This window comes from Gekko japonicus, unplaced genomic scaffold (genome assembly GCF_001447785.1).
Source record: "Gekko japonicus isolate JY-2015 unplaced genomic scaffold, Gekko_japonicus_V1.1 scaffold1084, whole genome shotgun sequence".
NCBI lineage: Eukaryota > Metazoa > Chordata > Lepidosauria > Squamata > Gekkonidae > Gekko > Gekko japonicus.
This window is the reverse complement of record NW_015170308.1, coordinates 180,268-204,761: the sequence shown is the minus strand read 5'-3', so window position 1 is coordinate 204,761 and position 24,494 is coordinate 180,268. Positions and strand designations below refer to the sequence as shown.

The following is a 24,494-nucleotide window of genomic DNA, read 5'->3' as shown; positions in this document are numbered from 1 at the left end:
GCTTTGGAGCCAGGGGGGGTTCGGAGCGGGGGGAGGAGGTGGGGGGGTTGGGGAGACGGAGGAACCGGCAGGATGGGGGGAGTGGAGAGCTTACCTGCTCCTGCTGGTTCCTCCTACGCCTGCTGAGTTTGCAGCTCCCCCCCACGAGTTTCGCGGGTCTTCTTTCTTGTTTCTACTATTTCCCAGAGGTTTTTTTTGTGTGTGGATACTTATTTCTGCCAACAGAAGGCTCACTCTCCCCCAACAGCTCTTTCTACAGTCTCAAGGGCCTTGCTGGGGCTGCAGAAAAATCTGAAAAGTGGGGGGGAAATCCTCAGGGAAGGTTGAATTCCCCCCAAAACGTTTTGGAATGGCCTCTGCAGGGATCTGACTACAGGCATCAACAGTGAGAGATTAGAACGTTGGAGGGGGGGAGGCTTCTAACTGGCTCTGTCAGTAAAAGGGTGGGGGAAGGGCCCTTTTCAGGCCTCTTTTGGCCTTGGAGGGAGGGAGGGAGCCTTGTGGTGAGGCCTGACAAGGGTTGCCAGTGCCAGGCTGGGGAATTCATAGAGTTTGTGTGATAGACTCTCAGGAGGGCAGGATTTGGGGAAGGGAAAGGCCTCGGCTGGGTATAATGCCACAGAGTCCACCCTCCAAAGCAGCCATTTTCTTCAGGTAGACAGATCTCTGCTGTCTAGAGTTCACTCTCCAGGCACCACTTGGAGGTTGCCAACCCTAGGCCTGGCAGCAGTCTAGGGTTGACAGGGCCCCCCCCCGGGTACTGGCAGGGGATGTGGGGCGGAAGGTTGCCAAATCCAGGCTGGGAAACTCCTGGAGATTTGGGGGTGGACCCTGGGGAGGACAGGGACCTCAGTGGGGTACAATGCCCTAGAGTCCACCCTCCAAAGCATCCATTTTCTCCAGGGGAAGTTATCTCAGTAGTCTGGAGCTGAGCAGGAATTACAGGGGATCTCCAGAACCCACCGGGAGACTGGCATCCCTAATCAGCACCCTCTGGGTGACTTGATGCCACCTGATTTGCATGACTCAACTAGGCCTGGCTGCTTGCTACTGTTCATCAGAAGCCACCCTATGAAAGCCAGTGTGGTACAGCAGTTAGAGCTTCAGAGTAGGGTCTGTAAGACACAGGTTCACATCCCCATCTTGCGGTGGAAGCTGAGTGGGTTATTTTGGACCAGTTACATACTTTCAGCCTAACCAACAGGGTTGTTGTGCAGATAAAAAGGAGGCGAGAATAATGTAAGCTGCTTTGGTCCTCACTGTGGAGAAAGACTAAATTTTCCAAGGTAGAGGCTGTGGGGGAAGGGGGTGGAAACAGAAAGCTGAAGGCAGATAAAGGTAGGTTGGCTGTTGAGTGGGAAGGAAATTGGGTTGCCAACTCCAGGTTACTGGACATTTGAGGGGCGTAGCCTGGGGAGGGGAGGAACTTCAGACTGGTATAATGCCATAGACTCTACCCTCCAAACCAGCCATTTCCTCCATGAGAACTACCATTGCCAGCCTCCAGGTGAGGGCTGGAGATCACCCAGAATTACAACTGTTGTCCAGGTGAAAGAGAAGAAGAAGAAAAAGAGGAAGAGATTGGATTTATACCCCGCCATTCCCAACCCAAAGGTGTCAGAGTGGCTTATAAACTCCTTCCCCCCCCCATCACCCTGTGAGGTAGGTGGGGCTGAGAGAGCTCTGACAGAAACTGCTCTTTTTCAAGAACAGCTCTTATCAGAGCTACGGCTTGCCCAAGGCCATCCAGCCAGGTGCAAGCGGAGGAGTGGGGAATCAAACCCGGTTCTCCCGGATTAGAGTCCACGCACTTAACCACTACACCAAACTGGCTCTCAGAGATCAGTTCCCCTGAATAAAAGGGCTGCTTTGGAAGGTTGAGTCTATGGTATTATACCCTACTGAGGCTTCTTGCCTCCCCAAGATCTCCAGAAATTACCCAACCTGGAGCCAGCAGCCCTAAGGTGAATTGATCTCTGTAGCTGGAAGATTCGTTATGATTCCAAGAGTGCTTCCAGTGCTGCTATGAGGAGAGAGGAAGCAGTTGGGTGGCTTGGAGTACCGCCACCACTGCTATTGTTGCTGTGTGAGGGGTGGGGGAGAAAGCAGGCAGAAAGCAGGCAGAAAGCAGGCAGGAGGCTGGGAGAATGATGGGGACAGAAAGAGAGAGTGATGGGAAGTGGATCAGAAAGAGAGAGAAACAGTGATGAGGTGGTGAGGCAGAAAAACAAAGAGAATGATGACGGGTCAGAAAGAAACATGCATGGAGGAGAGATAAAGAGTAAGAAAGGGGGGCAGAAGGGAGAAAGAGAGTGAGACAGGTAGGGGGAGAGGGGAGGAAGCAAAGGTGTGAGGAATGGAATGACTATCCCGGATGTTTCTTGCAGGTCTCCACTTGTGTTCTTATGTTCTTAACTGTGCTCCCTATGTGTGTATACTTATTTCCGCAGATAGGGGGCACATGGAGGGTAAAGAGATTTTTATGCACCCCTGGGACACTCCCCAGGTGTGCAGAAAAATCTTACAGCTTTAAAAAAGTACACAGAGGGTTTTAAATTTCCCCCCCAAAAAAGCGTTGACTGGGCATGATCCAGGCGCAGCTGTAGGGGTGGGGAATGTTGGTGCCACTCCAGGCCTGGCTGCAGAAGCAGGAAATACTGGGAGTTTCTCTGGGCCTGGCTGTGGCAGTGGGCTGCCCAGGTTGTCAAGCCCTGAGCACCTGAGAAGAAGCCAGGGAAGGGTAGCACTGGCAAGATCAGCACCGGGCCTGCCACCACGGGCAGAATCTCAGGTGGTATGGGACCCATCCTGTGAAAGCTGGAGTGTGGGGAAGAGGTGCCCAGGAATCTGGCCAAGCCTGCGGGATCCTCCAAAGTTGGTGGGCAGCATGGCAAGCCAGCACAGTGGGCCTGAGTAAGACTGGTAGAAAGGAGGACTGGTGACCTTGCCCTCCCTTCCCTGTCATTTCTGAGACTTCCACTGGCTCCTGACACCCTCACCTGGGGAATAGAGGAACTTTCCTGGTTCACACTAGAAAGCGATGGCAACCACCAGAGGGACCTCAGGGGTGGAGGCGGGGCTTGACGGGTATTGGTTTGGTGGGGGGGAAGAGAAAGAAAGGGAGATTGGCTTGGTGGGGACAGGGAAAGAAAAAGAAGTGGGTATTGAGTTGGGGAGAGAAAGAAAGGAGAAGATGGGGGAGGGGGAAAGAAGCAAAGGTGGAAGAATGCCCCTTCCCCGCAAGTTTCTTGCGGTTCCCCACTTGTCTGTATACTAATTCCCAAAGAACCCTTTGCATGTGGATACTTATTTCCAACAACAGAAGGTTCACTCTCCCCCAACAGGTTTTTCTACGGACTTAGGAGACTCAGTGGATCTGCAGAAAAATCCAAAAAGTTTTTAAAAAACAAACAAAAAACCTCAGGGAGGATTGAATACCGCACCCTATACCTTTTGAAGTGGTTGCTGCAAGACCCAGGTTCAGATCTCCATCTTGGAGTGGAAGCCGACTGGGTGATTTTGGACCAGTCACATACTTTCAGCCTAACCAATCTCACAGGGTGGTTGTGCAGATAAAAAGGAGGAAAGAATAATGTAAGCTACTTTGGTCCCCATTGTGGAGAAAGACTGTAATTTTCCTGGGTAGAGGCTGTGAGGGAGGGGGGTGGAGACGGAAAGTTGAAGACAGAGAGGCAAATAAAGGTAGGTTGGCTGTTGAGTGAGAAGGAAATAGGGTTGCCAACTCCAGGTTAGGAAATTCCTGGAGATTTGAGGGGTGGAGCCTAGGGAGGGTGGAATTTGAGGAGGGTAGGAACTTCAGACCAGTATAACGCCATAGACTCCACCATCCAAACCAGCCATTTTCTCCACAAGAATTATCACTGCCACCCTCCAGCAGGCTTCCCAAGACACAGACGTCCTCGCAGGATTATTCCTGCGGGGACAACAGACGTGCCACACCATGCCGTCGCCAGGAAGTGACGCCGGGCAACGCTCTGGCAATGGGGCTGGAAACTCAATGGTACCATCGAGTTTTCAGTCCCATTGCCAGAGCGTCGCCCAGCGTCACTTCCTGGCGACGGCAACGTGTGTTACAGGGAGGAATGGTCCAGCCGGGGAGCATGTTTTCCCCGCCGGATTACGGTAAGTACTTGGGAACCCTACCCTCCAGGTGAGGGCTGAAGATCAGCCAGAATTACAACTGTTGTCCAGGTGACAGAGATCAATTCCCCTAGATAAAATGGCTGCTTTGGAGGGGGGGGGGGGGGAGGAAGCAGGTGGGTGGTTGGGAGGACTACAACCACCACTGCTGCTGCTGTGTGGGGTTGGGGAGGAAGCAGACAGGAGGCTGGGTGAGTGATGGGGGCAGAAAGAGAGTGATAGAGTGGGGGGGAAAAGAGAGAAAGAGTGATGAGGTGGGGAGGCTAAAAAACAAAACGACTGATGAGGGGGCAGAAAGAGAGATGAAGTAACATGCATGAAGGAAAGAGAAAGTAAGAAAGGGGGGCAGAAGGGAGAAAGAGTGTGAAAGAGGTGGGGGGAGAGGGGAGAAAGCAAAGGTGTGAGGAATGGGCTAACCATCCCACAGGTTTCTTGCAGGTCTCCACTTGTATTATTAATAATAATATATGTAGTTCCATCAATATATCTGATGTCACAATTTACTGAAGCTTAACCTTCTCTAGATTGCATTTGAGAAATACAGGTGGACTAACAGCACAGATGTGTGAAGTTTGCAAAAAGCTGGTAAAGCAGAAGAACTTATTTGTCAGTTATTCATAGTGAGGTTCACTGGATTTCTCTCTTGCCCCTACAGAAATGTATCTTCTGCCGACAAAGAGTTAAGAAAATATCTGGTGCCTGCATCCAGTGTTCTTATGGACGGTGCCCAGCGTCTTTCCATGTTACATGTGCTCATGCTGCAGGGGTGCTGATGGAACCAGGTGACTGGCCTTATGTTGTCTACATCACATGTTTCAGACACAAAATCAATCAAAATGTGGTAAGGTTCTACATAATTTAATTATAATATTAATTTTGATTATTTTTATTGACATTATTTCAATTTGAAACAAGAATTCTGATACCAGAATGAAGATAAGTCATGGGGGTCTGTTTTTCATGAATAATTTTGGTGCAGAATTAGTCCTTGGCCAGACTATGAGAAAATGCCTAGATGACCTGGTCTGGGCTGAATTGAAATTAATGGTAACGTTGTGTTGAGTGAATAGGTTCTGGAAAGAAAAACTGATTTGAAAAGGAAGCCTTGCAGTCTGTATTCTTCCTCTGAATAATGTAGGGGCTGCCTCTGTTTATTTAGCGCCAGGGTAATTGCAGTCTGCCCATAATCAGAAGCACTCCCTTTACAGTTTTTAATCTTTTAGTATCCAGAGCTGATAATCTGAGCCTGAGGAGAGCCTTAGCTGAAATGTAGTTCAGGTTGCACTTTAGCGTTAAACATTTGGTCATGATCTCACCTAGGGTTGCCAACTCCAGTGTGGAAAACTCCTGGAGACGTAGGGGTGGAGCTTGTGTAGGGAGGGGTTTCAGGATGTGAAGGACCTCAGCAGAATATAATGCTATAGAGTTAACCCTCTAAAGCAGCCATTTTCTCCAGAGGAACTGATCTCTCTAGTCTAAACCATTTATAATTCCTGGAGATCTCCAGACCCCAGCTGGAGGTTGGCAATCATATTAGATATTACATATTTTTTATTTTAAAAAGCAAAATGTAATATAGAGGGGATACAAAAGAAAAAGAGGGATTATATTATATACATACACATACACATATAAATATAAAGATTATTATACATTTGCAAGATGTATAGAACAGAAAAAGTAAATATTTCTCCCCAACATCCTATTCATTATAATTTAAATACATTTTCTATAGGATACAATGATCCTTACTTCAAACATTTTGAATTTCAGATTTCATAATAAATCTATTTTGCAACTATATTATTCATTTCATAGTTCTTGTATATGTATTCTGTGTTATATATTTCATCATTTCTACATACTAGCTATAACTTTTAATATACCAAAGTTTAAAGGAAAGTTTATCATATATTTTACATGTACTATAGAAAATAATTGATATTTTTGTTCAAAATCCACTTTCTTATACATTTATATTCCAAACTTGTTCTCATTCTATTTCTGCATTGTAATACATTTATAATGCATAGCAATACATTTATATACAATTTCTGCACTATTTCTCATTTTAAATTTACCTCCTGCTTGCATAATAAAAACATCTCTCTTCAAATTTTGAAACTGATCTGTTTCTCAAATAGGTTGTTAATTTGATATTACTGCACAATCGGCAAGTTTATTTTCCCATTCTTCTAGGCTTGGACAGATAACTGATTTCCAGTTTTGCTGCACAGATGATTCTAGCTGTTGTCACCATATACTTGAATATCTCTTCCAAAACATTTGGTAATTTGTTGGGCAAAATTCCTAATAGCATATTCTTAGCTTCCATAGGGAATTTAAATGTTAATATGTTCTGCATTTTTCCATGTGTTTCCTTCCAGTATCTTTTTGCCTTTTTACAAGTTCACCACATATGGTAAAAGGTTCCATCTATATCTGGGCATTTTCAGCATTTTCATTTGTAATTTTTGTCTACCTTCTCAATATCCTTTGGAGTTATATACCATCTGAAGAACATTTTATATCAGTTTTCTCTTAACGCCTGGTGGACTGTGAACTTAATTTCTTTTTCCCATAACCGTTCCCATTAGTGCATTAGTATTTGCTTTCTGAAATTCTGCATCCATTTAATCATACATTTTTTCACTTCTTCTGTTTCTAACTGAAATAATTTGTATATCCTTTGTAATAGATGATCTTTTCGTTTTGTCATCAGCTGTTCAGAATTAGTCATATCTCTCAAAACTCCACCTTCTGTGCTGATAATCTTCTTTAATCTTGAAACTGATTGTTGATATAACAACCATTTAATATTAATTCCTTCATCTCTAATGTCTTGGCAGGATTTGAGTTTCCCCTGAGCATTTAGCATACTGCCATATGTTAGAAAATCACTTTTATTTCTCACATTCTTGTTAAAATGAGCTTGTACTGGGGACATAAGCGAAGAGTTTGGAGGACTCAACAAATTCTGGCATGTAAACCATACTCTCAAAAGTCCATCTTTAATTATATGACTGTTATTCTTATATTATGATTGCTTTGGTTGATTGGCAATCCTGTTCTTACCTCAGAGTGGGATAGAATAAAATTTATCCACAAAGTCGAGCAGCAAAAGTGTGTGATTTACCATCAATTGGCTACTCATGCAAGCAAAACGATTTGACATAGTACGGCAAATGCTGGCCAAAATAAACCCATGACATTTTAGCTTGTAAGTCCCAAACCCAGAGTGGCCATTAAAAGATCATTATCTTTTAAGAAAGATCGCAATGGAAAATACACGAGGCTCAAAATCTAAGAATAACCATGAGACTGTTGCTGGAAATTACCTCCCTGTGGTGAGTGGTTCTTTTTGTGCATGTAAAGTTTAGAAACGTTATGTGGTGCTCAGCTATCGTGTTGTGAAACTCCATGCCTTATTCCACATTCTTAGTGTTTGGTACTGGAGGGAATGTGGTGACTTCCAACATGATGATGATGAAGCTCCATGCAGCATGTGCCTCTAAATATTAATGCCTAAGAATGTCTTGCCCCACAGGATCTAGTTTCAGCAGTGTCACTGCAGAAAATTAACTTGCATCTCAAGCTGAAAAAAGGCTCCCTGTGTTAGCTGATAAGGGCCAAACTAGATGTGATGGCATCCTCATGGCCACCATGAGGACACTGCTGCCATTTTAAAATCATTTTTAAATGCTTCAAGGACCTGATCCTGATTGGGCCCACAGCGCAGCAGGCTGAGGCCCTCTTGTCCCCGTCTCATAATTTAAGTGCTGAAATGCCTGCGGCCCCCAGGGCTATTTCAGCACTTGAAAGGGGGGGGCTAGAGCGCCACAGTGCAGGCCTGATCAAGACTGGGTCCTCACAGCATGTTTAAATAGTAGTGTTGTCCTTATGGCAGCTACAAGGACACTGACACGTTTAGTTTGGCCCCTAATTAGGCACCACAGGTATAGGACATTCCAAATGCTAATAGCAGTAAATAGTTATGACAAACTGTTGCAGGTGATTGTAACTGAAGCTCCTCCTTTCAGCCCTTACTTGTCTTCCAGCAAAGAAAGAGTTGTCAGTGCTACTTCCTGCTTACCAAAGGAATGAAATTTCTTTCTCTTGTTAGAGGGTTATTGTCTTAGAGGTTTCTCTTCCTTATTTTCTGTGTCATTAATTGATTTTCTTCTTCCTAACTGTAGAGGAGAGTAGCTGATATCAGATAAACTGCCGGGTGGTGGGTGGGATTGAGCAGTAAGTTTTTGTTCTTCTAGTGAGGGAAGGAGTGATTAGTGCCTGATAAGGTAGAGCTGCCTTGCTTCAAATGTCATGAACAGGGATAATGCCAGATGTGGGTCGCCAGCTGACCATTCCTTCAGCAAATAATTTGCATCCATCCAAGTAAACAGTGAATAGAATTAGGAACCAATCCTCTGTTGTCGGTGTTACATCTCCTAACGCTGTATTATGTTTGAAGAACATAACAGGGTTATGTTTGAAAGACTGTCTCCTTCCATATGTTACTGTGGGCCAACTATGGTCTTCAGGCAGCCATCTGTTGGCTATCTCACCACTTAGGCTGTCCCACCATCTGGCATTGACCACAGCCTGGGCCTTTTCCATCATGGCTCTGGCTCTGTGGAATGGGCTCCCTGAAGAAGAAAGGGCCCCCCTCCTTGGAGATCTTCAAAAGTCTCTGTAAGGCCTGCCTCTTTTCCAGAGCTTTGGAGTGGGTTTGAATGGCAAGCACCATATAAGAGGGGGAGGGAGGATGATTTGAAGTTTGCTATTTTATTTTTGGTTTTAAGTGAAAATGTTTTTACCTATTATAGTAATAGGAGAGGTGTGATATAAATATTTTAATGAATGAATGTCTGGTGAATGAATGCCTGGTGAATAAGTTCTGGAAAGAAGTGCTAATTTCAGTTACAAAATGGAATAGCATCCAAATCTTGGCACTAGGGATGGGCGTGAACCTCATCACGAACCTAAATTTGTGACGAAAATTGCCGGGTCATGGTTTCCGAACCAAGGTTCATGCCCATCCCTATCCACGATCCTCCCATGATCCTCCATGTGTTTTTGGAGGTTTATGGGGCTTCTGGTGGGAAGCAGTGGGGAGTGAGAGGAATTGCCGAAATAGCTTTCATCTATGTCAGCCCAACAGTGGGGCTGGTGCACCCATCAGCTATTAGGCTGGAATAGATGTAAGCCATTTCAGCAATCCCTTTTGCTCCCCCCCCCCCAGGCTTGGAAGAGACCTCCCCACTGCATGCAGATCCGGGAACAGCTTCTCCTGCCTGGTGCTTTAAAGTGCCAGGCAGGTGCACCCTCCCAGCCAGGTCTGCATACAGTGGTGAGAGACCTCCCTGCCACATGCAGATCCAGTGTGCAGATTCTCCTGCCCAGTATTTTATAGTACCGGGCAGTAGAAGCTTCCCAGCCAGTTTTGCAGGCAGATTCGGGGGGGGCAGCTTTTCCTTCCCGGTGCTTTAAAGTGCCAGGCAGGAGAAGCCTCCCAGCCAGGTCTGTGTGTGGTGGCAAGAGACCTCCCCACTGCACGCAAATCCTGGGGGCAGCTTCACGTATCTCACAAAATGTACCAGTTCGGTGAATGGGAAGGTTCGTGAAGGTTCGTGCAGCCCCACAAACCATGAATTGAGATAAACCTCTAGCTTTCCGGGTCGTACCCATCCCTACTTGGGACTAATACTTTCTTTTAAAGCTCTAACAGTGAGGATATTGTTACCCACACAAATATTGCAGTGCATCTAGCCAAACTTTAATACATGATGCACTGATGGTTAACTATCATTTACAGTTTCATTGAGCCTTTTACTTTTAAAGATTTTTTTGCTGATGTGATAACATAATTAGCTGTCGTGTCATATGGGGGTAAGAATGTCAGAAATATTTCTCAGGTGAAATTGTTTTCTATACAACATCAGTTATCATATTGTGACTTACCATCTCAAAACGGAATACAGTAGAAAGCTTGTCTTTCTAATGGCTGAGAGGCTGGTCCAAGTATCAAGTGATGATGACATCCAATCAGCACACAACGTTGCTGGAACCGTCTAGAAAATTACCTCATCACTCCTGACCTCCTCCCTCCCATCCTGTGTGCTGCAGGTTCTCATGAGAAGCTAATTACTACTTTTTACCTCTGGTGTTGAATATGATAAGGGCTATGTAGGCCTAGAGAACAATTAGTAACACCTGCAGGATGGAACAAACCCATTATCATTCACATTAACCCTTGGGGGAAGGAGCCAGGCGTGTTTTACGTCACAAAGTTTTACTTCATCATAAATTTTCTAAGACCTGTCATCACCATATGACAGGATCATTTAGCCTTCTGTCCTTATAAAACAATCCTTTACCATGCTTAGATAGGATATTTCTTTTCAGAAGTCAACATTACTTGTTTGCGTTTGTCTCTTCCCCTCCCCCCCACTATCTTGGTTAAGTCATAGCTTGTGTTAAGCAAAAGAAAATCATATTTTCTACACAGCAGCTTGCACTGTAATCCGTAAAATGCCATAGATGTTCCTCTAATCTGATAGGGCTCTTTCCTTAACAACTGTCCTTTCTGATCAAAAATGACATTTTTAGCATCAATAAGTTCTTGGGCTTCTCTGTCAGGAAATGTTTGTTGGGACATACTATAAATTACAGAGCATGGTTATCAATAACAGTTTCTGTAAAGCAAATATCAAGTTTCCCTGCAAAATAGCAGGTTGATAACTATAACGAAGTCTCTTCAAACTGAGCTGTATTACCGTTTAATGATTCTTATAGCACTATCCAACGCCATACACAGTGTTTTGCACCACAGGGAGGGCAGCCTTGATTTCTCATATAAAACATGAGGCAAGCAGTTTGGGAAGAGGGTGGGGCTAGGAAATCAGACACCCATGGTCAGCCAAACCATAACAAAGATTAAATCCCAGTGTGCTCAAAGGGGCAAGGTTGGAGATTAAGTCTATGAGACCTAAAATGGCACACATCCAGCAGTACCTTGCAGCATTCACTGTCAAAGCAAACAGCTTCATCCCTTAGGAGCTGTTTTGGCTATTCTGCATCTAGCATTCCCTCCACATTTTCCCAACTGGGAGAAAAAAGTGCACCTCAAAACCACATTCAAATACCTCAGGGCAACGCTGTATTGACTGCAAAGTCACCCCTGAACGACCATAAATCTATGCAGAAGGTACCATAAAACCCAATGATCAAAGAAAGCAAAAGTGGCATGCAGTGTGGAGGGTACCATAAAATCCAATGATCAAAGCAAGTGAAAGCAGCAAGCAATGCAGAGGGGAATTTCTGTTCCAACGTGGGTTTTGTAAAAAAATGGATGTTAAAGCCAGTGTAGAATCACCCAAACTGTCTCTGGCTTTTGCTGTATGCTGCACCACTCCTGTGTGGTTTCACATACTTGCTTTTCTTCCTTTTGCTTGCCAATCTGCCTAGCTGCTCTGAATCCCTAAGAGGAGACAAACGTCAGGACGCTTTTGCTTGCCAATCTGCCTAGCTGCTCTAAGAGGAGACAAATGTCAGGACATTTGACTTCTGTCCTGGCCCATTTTCATAATTCTTCACCCAGAGCTGGAGCTGCCTTGTTTCTGTGGCTTCAAACCCTTGTTTTAAATTCTGGTTAGGAGTGGTTATATTAATTTTGATAAATGTCAGTACAGACATACTAACTGAAGGGGTATGGGTGTGGAGTTCAAAAGAAGCAAGGAGTTAAGTGGATGTAGCATTCAGTACTGTGATTGCTTACCAACTCCAGCTAGTATTAACATCAGCACTGTTCCTTTGAGTACAATTAAGAGTCCATAACCAACAACAAACAAACCACAATACTTCATGGCTAAAATGTGATCTATATTTTTAATATCAAATCCCACAAGTATGGCAGTGTTGTTGGGGTAACACGAGCAATGAAAAGTGGCTTAATCCAAACCTCACTTTAATGTTTCAAATTATTTCACTATATTCATTTTAGAGGTACTTTTGAGTTAGCCCTATAAAGACACTGAATGGTTTTCTGTCTTCAAAGGTTACAATAATTAGGTAACAAAGGGCAGGGAATAAGTAATCAGTTTGTATATGTCACACATTTTTCAGCTAAGTAGATTCTGAATTCAAAATGTTCTTCCTAAATCATGCCATTGTTTTTTAACATCTCCTGCTGTCTCTACATTTGATAACCCAGTTACAGCCATAGCCCTAGTAAATTTTTACACCGTACACATAGCACATAATGAAAAGAGTTGCAACCAATGAGAGGCAGTGCTTCAAAAATGGTCTTTGCTTTTATTAGGGGAATGAGAAATGTCATATTTTATGTTATGGGACATTCTGTGAATGTGAGAGGCAGGGCATGTTTTTATGGAGTTCCTTTTTTATTCTGACCTGAGTAAGACAAGAAGTTTTTTCCTTCCTTTTGTATAACAAGAAGAATGCCCCTACCATTGTTGGAAAACTTCCATAGTTTATCTGAGGATATGTGATGGTTATATTTCTGTTGCTGAAATTCAGTGCATGCTTACCTGGGAGTAAGCCCTATTGAATAAAGTGGACTTACTTCTGAGTAAATACACAGGATTGAACTGTAAATGCTGTCACTGATTTGTGGAAATTTAGAACAAAGAGGTGAACATAAATAATAAACACTTTCTCATCCATTTTTTGTAATAAAGGTGGGTGGTAATCTTCGGCTGAAAAGCTGATACTCATCAGTACAAAAGGTGATTACAGAAGGATGTGCAAGGAAATACTGTTAATTTCAGGCTTCTCAAGATGCATGGAAAGTGGGAACTTCTAGAACCTTGTTATGACATCTGCTTATTTGTAAAGATGAGTGGCCCAGCGGTGTTCACGGGGCCTCTCCTCATGGCAGAATGCCCTATACAGAATTTCAGAGGAAATGACCTCTTGCCAGGAGTCCCAGTTACCCCTGCTTCTGTTATAAGTAGCATTCTGATTTAGGATAACTGTGAAATCCTATTAGATTGGATTTCTTAATTGAATAAGGATCCACCACTACTTAGACTCCTCATTATATCAAATCCCGTTCCAAAGGGCTTCTGATAAACAGACCAATTAATTTCAGGTTTTGTGGGGGCTTTTACCTATTTCCCCCAGTCTGGAGCCTGGACACTGGGGGGAAACATTTCCCCCCCTAAGAACTGTGGGAACACATTTGTATGACCTTACAATTTATTGACCCAGGCAGATGTGCTTCCATGATTTCCCTGAGGTTTGAAGAATCTTAAGGAAGCTGTGGGAATGCATTTGCTCTCTGTTAAACTGAGAGATTGCACAAAAGCTGTTCCATAGCACTTGGGGAAGTATTTTGTAAGTGGCAGAGGGAAATGCAGTTGTAGGCTAAAGGAAGTGATTCTGCAACTTGCAGATTTCTGGAGTCCAGAACTGCATTTCCAGAAGGGTCTATAAGTGTCAGAGTCTCTGCAAGCACAGTTGTGGTCATGGGACTGCATTTGGCAAAGCCCTTAAATTACAAGATTGCACAAGTGTGCTTCTGTGGCAGTTGTTCCATGGTTGTGCATTTTTACAAAAGTTGGGTCCCCCAAGGACAGAGAGGAATTGAACCTAAAATGAAACTGAATTGCAGGGATCTGACACTGTTTTGATCCTGAACAAAACTTTCAGTCTTAAGAGGAGGGGGGGACTCCTATATAGCAAGATGCACTTCTTTCGGCATACTGGAACTCATGAAGTAAACATTGTGGGCTTTTTTAAAAAACACTGTTTTTTCATCTTTGCTTTTAAGAAGACGAAAGACGTACTTGAAAAAGCAGTTTCAGCTGGGCAAACTGTCATAGCAAAACACAGGAACACCCGATACTACAGCTGCAGAGTGATAGGAGTTAAATCTCAAGTTTTCTATGAAGTCATGTTTGATGATGGTTCCTTCAGCCGGGATACCTTCCCTGAAGACATTGTGGTAAGTATTTATTTTTAAAAACTGATTTTAATTTTCGGGGAAATTTAAATAAGTCAAAATTGAACTATTTATTTTGACCTTTCGACAGGGATAATTAACTTAATATTCCATTCATGTTTGTTATTTCTTGCTGCACAGAATTATTGCTTTCTCAGGGGGTTCCCAACCTTGTTTGTTCTAATTAGTATCCACCATTTCACCAAATGAATCAAAACTAATCTTCCGAAGTCTTTTAATTAAATAAGAAATATGTTTTTAATAAAAGATATTAGAGTGGGAATTCTATGTATTGTAATCTGTCTCTGAGAGATAATAAAACAAAATTCCTAGATGAATTGGAAAAAAATTCTGTGTTCAAATATGTAACAGTCAGAATGGCCCTCATGAATCTAATATGACAACTTGTTTCTGATGTGTTCATATGATTCCGTTGTCCAGTGAGAATAAACGAAAGTATTGCAGTATTTCTCAACGTGCATTTTAGTGCATGTCTCTGTTTCACTTAAGCCACCATTTTATGAGGAAAGTGAATTACCAGTTCATGTTTTTATGTGGGACAATATGCTTGGTGCTGTGTATCCCAAGTGAATTACCAGTTCATGTTTTTATGTGTATCCATTTTTAAATTCTGGATATGAATCTGACTTGTTTTGCATGTAATGCAAGTTGCATGCATTCTTATTTGGAAGCTGATCCCTTTGCACTACTCTAATCCTCAGAGTGTTGTGTCTTGGGCCTTCTGTCAAAATTCTTCAGGCTCCATTACATCAGTCAAATGTTGTCAAGATACAGCAGCAGGCATTGCTCTTCCTGTCCTTGGTCCCCAGGGAAACTAAAATAGTTTCAGAGTTCTCTTTCAGATATTTGAAAATATAAAGAGGTTGACAGGGTGGACCCCAAATGAGTACAGTATATATCAGCCCAAAAGCAAGCTTTTGAACTCAGGAGGTGGCACAAAGTATATGATTTGGGGCAATTTCGCATTCAACATTTTTCCAATGTTGCACACTCAGGATGGTGTTAATATCATTTCTTGTTGAACTGTTTTGTTGTCACAGAACCTCTGTAGTTTGTGACATATATGTTTGATGAGTCACTATCTTGAATCTTGCACAAAATACTTTTAATGCTTTTTTGTGTGTCATCTATCAGTTTATGCAAATTATTGGGGTGAATTTGTACTTTCCATACTCTCTCAGATTTTTGTTGTAGTTTCTTTGTTCAGCTTGCCTATTAGTTCCTCCAGAGATGTTAGGAGATTGGCAGAGGTCAAGCTTGCAGTCCAGTCTTTTTGATTAATATCTGCCCAGAATATTGTATGGAATCTTATCTGCTGTATTTAAACAAATATATTTTTGGGAAATAGGAATTTTTGTTAAGGGTTAGTACCCATTTTTGTATAGGAGGCTACATGACCTGTGTCTTATACATAATTACAGCTGCAAGGAATACGAATATTGTGCTGAAGTGGAATCAGAGTCTCAGCTGTGATTCCAGTGCCAAATGCACAACCAAAAGTGCAGGGCTTGTTCACAGGATGGGAATGACAGCAAAGAATGAGACTGATTGACATTGTGAATAAGAATTGTAAAGATAATGAGATGCTGGATGCAGTAAGATGGATGACTGACAAGAAAGTGTGGAAGTCATTCATTTGGTCCTAGTATTCTAATTTGGCAGACAGATAGTACTGCGGAATAAAGAATCATTGGTCATCCATTTTCCTTTGCTAACTGTAGACAGAATTTTCACTAGAAATGCTGCTATCTGAGAACATGTTGTATGTAGGAAAAATTAAACTCTGCACAGGCTAGAGCAAGTTGAAGGGAGGAAGAGTGAGATTTGGCCGAGGTGATGGCGCCCAGCCAGGACCAGCATGTTGCAAGCCTGTTACAGCAGAAAAAGGTGTGTGTGGAGAACAAGATGTGTTCGGAGGCATGAGACTGTGGCTGTACATCTTCTCTCACCTATAGATGTGCCTGCTGATCTCGGTTGTTGTCTTACAGGGTTTTTTCAGGATGCAAAGCTGTCCTTCAAACATTATTAGCCGAGATTATGCTGGGTTCCCTGCTAAGTCCTTCCTTATAAAATGATCTAATGCCTTTCTGGAAGTATAATACTCAAAGTGGGACATTTTAAAGCAGTGTGTAAAGGATTTAGCTTTTCACCTCCCACTGGTGATAAGGGAAGCCACGCAGCTAAATCCTTGCTATGTCCCTTTGAAAAGCTCCTCCTTAGTTTAGGGTATTATGAACAGCATCATTAATGATTGCCTTGATTAAGGAATGGCCAGATATTGCATACATGAAGCTGTGTTCTTACTAGAAATCTGTTTGCACCTGCATCAAAGCTTGAGCTCTGCTTACCACCCATGTGGGGGTAGCTTGATTTGGAGCAAAGAAGAAATGTAATCAGGCCTGGATATGCTTCAGTGCTGCTCAGATTGTAGAGAAGCAACATATAATTGTTTGAAGGAAACACCAAAGAACTTTCAGATTCCTTAGAGAAATCTTGTTGTGTTTTCATTAGATAATATACCTATAGCATCAGTAACCAAGAGGATTCCCCCCCCCCATCTGCCTGCTCCGAAACTGCCTAATCTGTGCAATGTGCCTATCAGGTGTTAGTGCCACTGGGAGGACTTATTCATCAAATTTTGTGTGACGGCAATGTCGCTGCCTGTTGAAGAAGCTATTTCACTTATCTGCTTCCCTTTTTTGGCTAGCTAACAAAGATAGCGAAAGCTTTCGGGTTTTGCATTATGTGGTCAAGCCACTGCACAATTTCAGTTTAGTTCACAATTACATTTATGCAAGACATGCCAATATTTCATGTTTGTGCACACTTTGAAGTGCTTGCAAGGAGGAAGAAAAATCACACTGTCCAAAGCACAGTTCTGGTGCCAGCTGCTCCAGAGTGCAGTGCCCCTAGGACAATCACACAAGCAGACACTGGGGCCAAACACCGGTTCTGATGCCACGAGCTTCTGTTCGTAGGGCTTCCCTGAGGTCTTCGAGGGGACACATTCTGTGGGGGCAGGGGGCACTTCCTTATTCAAATCTCCTTTTAAATACAGTATCTATAAATGTTCTATTCCACTGATATCAATAAGATGTATTATAACTTGTACCACAATACGTATTGGTTCATTGGTACAACAAATCATGTGGCGTTGTCCTAGGACTGATGTCCACCCCAGTGCTTCAGAATCAAAAGTACGTTTCCTTCCAGATTTCCAAGGTCTTTCTTCCGTAGTGTTCTCTGAATCACACTTTTAGTGATGCAAGTGTGCTTTGAACTAGGATCCACACCATTCTATACAGTAGGAAAGAGAGTTCTTGACTTGGCCACAGCGACCAGTGCATTCATTCTCGACAGCATTTGAATTCAGGTTTCATAGCTCGATGTTTAACACTGCCCACTGAAAGTAAATGGAGAAGATACTGGAGATCCAGGGGTCGGTTGGAGCCGGAATTCACAGGAGCGGCGCTCCGGGAGTGAGGAGCCTGGGGGCGGGCACATGACCAAGCCCCGCCCCCTGCTCCCAGCAGATCCCAGCAGGGCTGGCGACCGAGAGGCCATTCTCATCTTTGGGGTGCTGCTGCAGGTGGCTGCCTCTGGCAGCTGGGGTCCCACCTCCCCCTCCCCCTCTCCCATGCCTTCCGCCTGGCTCGGTCCTTCGGTCTGCTGTGCAGCCAGATGGAAGCAGCAGAGAGCCACCGCTGCCACGCTGGAGAGAGCAACCCTGTTTGTGGCCGGGGAGGCGCTTCCTCTGTGAGTCACTCGCGGCATGCAGCCACTTCTTCAGAAGAGGTGCGGCAGCGGCCGGAGACGAAGGCACCCTTCCTCTCCCCCCCACTGCTTCTCTCCTTCCTCCACTTTGTGCTCCTCCATCCACTTCCCTCTCCCTGCTCCTAAGCCTAAGCCCCTTCATGGGTCCATCACCCCCCCGCGCATCGAAGAAAGGTGGGAGGAGGAGCCGCTCTCTCAGCCAACTTCCCTCTCTGCGTCCTCTGCCCTTGCACCTCGTCCCAACCAAGGCTTATTCAGGTAGAATCTCTCTGTGAGGGCAGATCTGCATGTTCCCCAGCCCCCCCATAGCTAGCAACTCAAAGGAGTCCAGTGGCACCTTTAAGACCAAGGCTTATTCAGGTAGAATCTCTTGGAAGGAGGGTGCTGCTCTTGCACACAAATGCCCTGCCGCACTTGTAGCTTCCCGCCTCGCTTGGCTCCTTCCTCAGGAGGAGCGCTCCCTCCCACTGTAACGTCAATGCGACCGCCTCACAGCAGCAAACCAGCATGGGGTCTGCACCCCCAGCGATGCCCTGGGAATTCATTCTCCTATTCAAGCAGTTCTTCCTTCGTCTCCAAGGGAGGGCGTCATTTGGGTTGGTTCCTGAGGGGTGTGGGGAGAGTGGCGCACAATGCAATGAAAGATTTGCTGAGCCGTCCCTCTTATGGAAGTTCAGGGAAGCAATTCTGCAGCTTGAGGTGATTTGGGAGAGAGAAAATGAGAAGCAGAAGCCCAAGCCCGTGATTTTTTCCCTTCTTCACTGCCTTTTCATCAAAGTGCCGAGAACTTTAAAAAGGGAGGAGGGGGTACTTTCTAGGAAACAGATCTGCTTTTAAAAGTCTCTCTTGTCTGCTGAAGAAATCCCTTGGCTTTGGATTACAATAGAGAGTTTTAGCCCCACTTGAGTAGTTCCTTTGCCTCCGGTGGATTGGTAGGAATTTCAGAAGCGGAGCCAGTGTAGAATCCCCTCCCTCCCCCCCCCCCCCCGTTGCTAATCTGCATGGAGCTTCAAGTGTCCCATTCAAGCCCTTTTCTTTCGGCTGTTTTTGAGTCTCTCTTCACATTCCCTTAGGTGCTGGGAAAATCTCAACTTTCGGTAGAATCTCTCCCTCCTCTGTGAGGGCAGATCTGTGTGTTTCCCAGCCCCCCCTATAGCTAGCAACCCAAAGGAGTCCAGTGGCACCTTTAAGACCAAGGCTTATTCAGGTACAATCTTTCCCACCTCTGTGAGGTCAGATCTGTGTGTTTCCCAGGCCCCCCCATAGCTAGCAACCCAAAAGAGTCCAGGGGCACCTTTAAGACCAATGCTTATTCAGGTACAATCTCTCCCTCCTCTGTGAGGTCAGATCTGCGTGTTCCACCCCCCCCCCCATAGCTAGCAACCCAAAAGAGTCCAGTGGAGCCTGAGCGGTGGGTGTTGCCTTCTGATACACTTCTGGTGATGTCAGGGGGTGTGGCATATGCAAATGAGTTATGCTAATTAGCTCCTGCACCTCTTCTACGAAATGACCCCTGTGGCGATATATAACTGATCTCCATACAGCGTGGGGCTTTGACTTGGATAAGTGCCACTGTACTGAGGAGTGTTTGTGCAGGGACTCTTTTCCACATACAGTCTTCCTAAGGGAAATCCCCCTTCAACCTGTTATTAGCTTTGGTGTTGATAGCAGCTCAATGGGTGGGGAAAACTTGCCCTGAAAATATTCAAGATGTTTATGCTGATGATGGCTGTCTTAGAAATGACACTAGGGGATAAGCTAAATGCCCTTTCCCCTTGCTGCCACCCCAATTCAAAATGGTCCCCTCCCTTACCTTTAATTTGAAGAACATTTATTTTAATAAAAATTAATTACATCAAGAGATCTGACTACAGATTTCTAGCATTTCCTATAGGTGTGAGCCACACATTTAGAAATACAGCTGTCTTTAGAAAGGATATTTGCCAGTCCCATCAAGAGTTGCCTTCACAAATGAACAGACTGCTATTTTCGTTTATGAAATACCTCTGCTGAAAGGAGTGCCATTGGAACCTTGTAAAATAGTGCTGCGTTTTCTGCACTGTCATTGGACGTATTCCAGATGTCCATGTGTTCTGGTTCTGTGAGGTCCAAAAATACCCAAAATGTTTGTATTCATTGAAACGCTTCTGAAAGCTCAGCAGAGAAGTGGCAGCAGTCACAAAGTGTAATACAAGATGTATTACTACACGACTCAGTCTTTCAATCCTAGTAAATGTGACACAGCCACTGATTAACTATTTTTTGTCAACTGCCATTTTGAAAATGGATGTTACCTCATCCAAAAGAGAGCCCAAACATGAACTGAAGTTTTCCTTTTAAAAAATCACTGATACGTGCAACTCTTAACAGAATTATGCTGACACGAATGTAATGACATCCTTTCTACAGAGGACCCGAGAGAGCCTTCAGTGAGATAAGAATGGTGACAATTAAGCCCCCATCATTCAGTACTTTAAATTCATCACCAGCCATGAAAAAAGAAAGAGGGCCATTTAGAAATGTGACAGCAAAAGTACATCACAGAAATTTTCTAAAGACTACTTCTCCTTTTCCCCATACACCTAAATTTCACAAAACCTCCAAATTACCATCTTTGGCTTTCTTTGTAACAGAATTGGTTGCATTTTTTGTGATTGTGCTTCTGAACAAAAAACAGCAATATAGTAACATGACAATTTGAGTTGCTATTTAAAAATAAAAAGCCTAGCCCCACCCCATCCTGCCACTGCTACGGAATGTTCTTCACAGGTTACCAGTACTGAAAGGGGCAATGTCTTTAATACTTTTATGAACATACTAGCAGTAAAGCCCGTTGTGGAAATAAATACAACGAAATCTAGAAAGAGGCTTTGGGGGAGTGCTCTGGCCTTGAAGGTTCCATATGCAACTGACATTCCAACTGCCTTGCGGGGAGGGGGGTGAGTTTGAGGTGTGGAATGCAGTGAAGTCCAATCAGCTTCCATATGCAAAAGACCTTGAAGGTTCCATATGCAACTGACATTCCAACTGCCTTGCGGGGAGGGGGGTGAGTTTGAGGTGTGGAATGCAGTGAAGTCCAATCAGCTTCCATATGCAAAAGACCTTGAAGGTTCCATATGCAACTGACATTCCAACTGCCTTGCGGGGAGGGGGGTGAGTTTGAGGTGTGGAATGCAGTGAAGTCCAATCAGCTTCCATATGCAAAAGACCTTGAAGGTTCCATATGCAACTGACATTCCAACTGCCTTGCGGGGAGGGGGGTGAGTTTGAGGTGTGGAATGCAGTGAAGTCCAATCAGCTTCCATATGCAAAAGACCTTGAAGGTTCCATATGCAACTGACATTCCAACTGCCTTGCGGGGAGGGGGGTGAGTTTGAGGTGTGGAATGCAGTGAAGTCCAATCAGCTTCCATATGCAAAAGACCTTGAAGGTTCCATATGCAACTGACATTCCAACTGCCTTGCGGGGAGGGGGGTGAGTTTGAGGTGTGGAATGCAGTGAAGTCCAATCAGCTTCCATATGCAAAAGACCTTGAAGGTTCCATATGCAACTGACATTCCAACTGCCTTGCGGGGAGGGGGGTGAGTTTGAGGTGTGGAATGCAGTGAAGTCCAATCAGCTTCCATATGCAAAAGACCTTGAAGGTTCCATATGCAACTGACATTCCAACTGCCTTGCGGGGAGGGGGGTGAGTTTGAGGTGTGGAATGCAGTGAAGTCCAATCAGCTTCCATATGCAAAAGACCTTGAAGGTTCCATATGCAACTGACATTCCAACTGCCTTGCGGGGAGGGGGGTGAGTTTGAGGTGTGGAATGCAGTGAAGTCCAATCAGCTTCCATATGCAAAAGACCTTGAAGGTTCCATATGCAACTGACATTCCAACTGCCTTGCGGGGAGGGGGGTGAGTTTGAGGTGTGGAATGCAGTGAAGTCCAATCAGCTTCCATATGCAAAAGACCTTGAAGGTTCCATATGCAACTGACATTCCAACTGCCTTGCGGGGAGGGGGGTGAGTTTGAGGTGTGGAATGCAGTGAAGTCCAATCAGCTTCCATATGCAAAAGACCTTGAAGGTTCCATATGCAACTGACATTCCAACTGCCTTGCGGGGAGGGGGGTGAGTTTGAGGTGTGGAATGCAGTGAAGTCCAATCAGCTTCCATATGCAAAAGACCTTGAAGGTTCCATATGCAACTGACATTCCAACTGCCTTGCGGGGAGGGGGGTGAGTTTGAGGTGTGGAATGCAGTGAAGTCCAATCAGCTTCCATATGCAAAAGACCTTGAAGGTTCCATATGCAACTGACATTCCAACTGCCTTGCGGGGAGGGGGGTGAGTTTGAGGTGTGGAATGCAGTGAAGTCCAATCAGCTTCCATATGCAAAAGACCTTGAAACGCTGGGCGGGGTGGTGTGGGCGGGACCGGGCTTCGGCTTCTTATTGGTCGGCAGATATGGTAAGTGGCAGTCCCACCGGCCTCACACTAAAGGGGCCAAATTTAGAACGTTGTGATATAGAACGTTGCTATTCAATTATAATAAGGGAGAGATACCATATTAACTCCCACACTACATACCATGGAATGTATGGAAAGAGCTGCTAGTGTACTATAAGAACTAAACAAATTAGCCTAATGAACCCTTCCGCGTATCTTTATGGTGTCCTGCTGTAGCCTTGGCCTCTTTGCAGTCAGCTTCTGCTGAGAGTCCCATGTTGTTGTGATTGGTTCACCTAGTCAAAGCAGACTGACAGTACAGAGCTATTTTCCCACACTGGAGTACTGAAGGGGAGGGGCTCCTGTAAAGGAGTTCTTACTCCTCAGATGCTAAAGTAAACCCTTTCCAATATAAGTGAGAAATATTTATCATATTTGAATTCAGGATGAAAAGCTCCTGTGTCTCAGGTATTAGAATACTGCTCTTCCATATCATAATATACAAGAGGCGGGACCTGTGATACTTGTGGGAGGGGAAGTATTCCCCACAGCTCCCGGCCTGCAGAAGTGGCAGCAGGCGAGCCCAGCCTTCTCCCTCCCCCCTCCCCCTCAGTGGCGGCGGTGAGGCCAGCCCACCAACATTTCTCCTTCCCCCCCCCTTACTTGTCAAGAAGGAGGAAGCTGCCGCAGGTAAGCCTTCTTCCCCACCCCTGCCTGGCCCCGATGGCGAGGCCCGTGCGGCTCTGAGCTGCTGGGCCCACCAAACCTCCCCCGCCCCCCGGCATTGGCGGCGAGGCCCGTGCGGCTCCGAGCTGCCGGGCCTGACAAACCACCCCCCACAGCATCAGTGGTGAGGCCTCAGTGTCGCCTGCCAAACCTCCCCCCTCCCCCAGCGGTAGCAAGGCCTGGCCAGCCCGCCAAGCTTCCCCTCCCCACGCGGTAGCGGTGGCTGAGTGGCTCACAGCTGCCAGCCCGCCAAGCCTTTGACCTCCTCCCCAAAGCGGCGGCGGTGAGACAGTCTTTTGGGGGGATTTAAATATCCCCCCTATATTTTTTCAAGTTTTTTTAATTTTTGGGCACACCTGGGGACTGCCCCAAGTGTGCAGGAAACTCTCCCTGCCCCCCAGGTGCCCCCAATGTGCAGATTTAGATATCCGCACACAGGGGGCACCTTCGCTATTAGATGTATAGATGTATCTATAGGCAATTTCCGTATCCTGCACTTTATAATGTATGTATGATTTGCTGATTCTGCCTGTGCTTATTTTCTCTCTTGCTATCATTTGCATATTTTTAAAAATTGCCATCAGTTTGAATTGGTAAGGGAACAGCTGTGTGAGAATATGTATGAGGTTTTTTGGTTTTCCTTTAAAACGTCATGCAGTCGCTTTTTCTATTCCTAAAATTATTGATGTTATGAGGTGCTGTCACTCAGGGCAGTCATCTCCAAGGACACCTGCAGAGTAGGCAGCTGTAACAGGCTGGGTCAGGGTCATCCTTCCATGCCCACAACAAGCTCACTCTCACACTGGCTTGCTTCTGCCAACAGTACTTTATTTGTGGCCTGGTAGCATGGTTACAGTCATCTGCCACATTGCGAGGTATCCAATCCTTCCTCCTCTGTCAGCCACCTCCAGGAGCATCTGATTACTGCTTTTAAGACCTGGCCCAAAATTGGTCCCACACTCGGAACCTTCTTTCCATTCCCCGACCAGCCCAATTTGACTCACACATGCCCAACGGCTTCCTCTTCTGCTATGGATATTGAGGCTACAATCCACCCTCTTCCCACATTATACGTATCAAACCAAACTTGGCCCCCAGCCTCTGAGCCCAGCCAGCTTCACCTCTTTGGGCTGCCCTGCCAGCTGCATTCAGCCAGGGACTGGCTTGCTCAGGTGTCACAGGTGCCAACACGAACATGCCAGCTATTGTTTAAAAAGTTTTACTCAAAAACAGATAAGCTATTTAAACTGAGCAGTGTAGCATTAGTGCTGCAGCAACAAAATGTTTTTGTTTTGGTGGCATAAAACAAACATCTCATGGAATTACTTCTGTTTTATACTTGCTGTCATCATAGGCAGGTTAAAAACACGTGTAGAGATAAATATTTTACATGTGTACCAGCAGCAGAATATACGG

The 24,494-nt window shown here is 44.9% G+C and overlaps 1 protein-coding gene across 1 annotated transcript in view; it reads left to right on the top strand.

The window, feature by feature from the left end:
- The window catches only part of KDM4C (lysine (K)-specific demethylase 4C), a 276,891-nt gene that overhangs the window by 224,557 nt on the left and 27,840 nt on the right, over positions 1 to 24,494 (top strand). The window contains exons 14-15 of the mRNA XM_015417984.1: positions 4,817 to 5,002; positions 13,955 to 14,128. Coding sequence (XP_015273470.1) covers positions 4,817 to 5,002; positions 13,955 to 14,128 — 360 coding nt within the window. The remainder of the gene's footprint in view (positions 1 to 4,816; positions 5,003 to 13,954; positions 14,129 to 24,494) is intronic.